The sequence below is a fragment of the Phaseolus vulgaris genome, unplaced genomic scaffold (genome assembly GCF_000499845.2).
Source record: "Phaseolus vulgaris cultivar G19833 unplaced genomic scaffold, P. vulgaris v2.0 scaffold_1200, whole genome shotgun sequence".
NCBI classification, from domain to species: domain Eukaryota; kingdom Viridiplantae; phylum Streptophyta; class Magnoliopsida; order Fabales; family Fabaceae; genus Phaseolus; species Phaseolus vulgaris.
The window spans coordinates 1-1,328 of NW_027174490.1; the positions used below are offsets into that span (position 1 = coordinate 1).

Sequence of the window (1,328 nt, forward strand, 5' to 3'; positions counted from 1 at the left end):
GCGTGTGTTGTTTGCAAAGTCAAAACCTCATGATGCTGCAATGGACTATATAGATGGTTAATGATAATCGAGCTTTGAAATGAGAATGTGGTTTGGGTGGCAAAATTTTCTGTGTTTTCTGTGACTGTATTTCCATTACATTTGAGACTGCATTGGCCACATTTGTTTGCTATAGAAATGCTAGTAACACTCTAGTATAGTATTTTGACATTTATTATTTAAAACTGTGTAGATTTATCTCCTTATTAATAAATTTTACACATATTTTTTTATTTTATTAATAAATTTTAGACAATAGTCATGGAATGAGTTATATACCAACAAGTGGTAGCAACTTATGTCCTTTCATCAAGTGGTTGAGAGTTAGAAATTTGTTGATATTGCAATTGGGTATGAAATAAAATATGTTATAAGAAATACTCAACTTATGTGTGCTCAAAGTCATGTGATGAATAATCCTTACCACTGTTATGGTTAAGAAAAATGAGTTATTAGTAGTTCTCTATTTTCAATTTCTCTCCATGTTGAAATTTAGGACAAACCCTTATGATTATGATGACTTGTGTTATATTTTTCTCTGTGGTTTTTCTGCATCTATTGTCATCAAGCAACAATAACACTTTGTTGTTCTTCAGGAACCGTAAAGCAATTGAGAACAAGTACTGCATACGAGGGGCAGAATGGGGAGTTGGAGATTGTTCTGCAGAGGGAATGTCTCCGGAGGAGAGGGAAAAATTCATAGCAATGTTGAAGCAGAAGGCTGGAGAAGAGTAACATGATCATGCCACTAGACCATAGAGAAAAAAAGATAAATGAAGAAGGTTTTATATAAATTAGTGCAACAGCCTTTAGAATTGTACTAGGTGAAGAAACAATTAGGCCTATTGCAGATTTTCAAAATTTTGTTTTGAACCCTTCCCACATGATTTATTTATATGTATTATTCAGAAAGAAAAACTCATACATCTACTTGATTACTACTTTAGATGGTTTCATCTGATTCTCCTTTATGCTTCTTTGTCCCTCTCTTGTTATGTTACCAACATTCTTGTGCATGTTCATTACATGCAAAGTGGATAGACAGTTGGTAAAATTTGATAAGCATTCTATCAATAAAAAATAATTACATGATAAATTTGATCTCATGAAATTTTCAGTTATAATTGCATTTGTTAGTTCTATTAGTTGTAACTACATCAATTTATTCTATAAATTGTAATTGCATATGTTTGTTTTTTATTTGTTCTATAAATAGAGTATTTATTAATCTGAATAGATGTGCAGAATCATCTAATTAATAAAATGTAGTTCCTTTATCTAAAATGAGG

The 1,328-nt window shown here is 30.9% G+C and overlaps 1 protein-coding gene across 1 annotated transcript; it reads left to right on the plus strand.

Annotated features, from left to right (window-relative positions):
- Window positions 1–635: 635 nt before the first annotated feature.
- On the plus strand, window positions 636–995 carry LOC137817790 (uncharacterized; the record flags this gene model as incomplete). Its single annotated transcript, XM_068621024.1, is given in 1 exon segment — window positions 636–995. A coding segment is annotated over 1 exon segment (139 nt), but the record flags the coding sequence as incomplete, so codon positions are not given.
- Window positions 996–1,328: the final 333 nt, after the last annotated feature.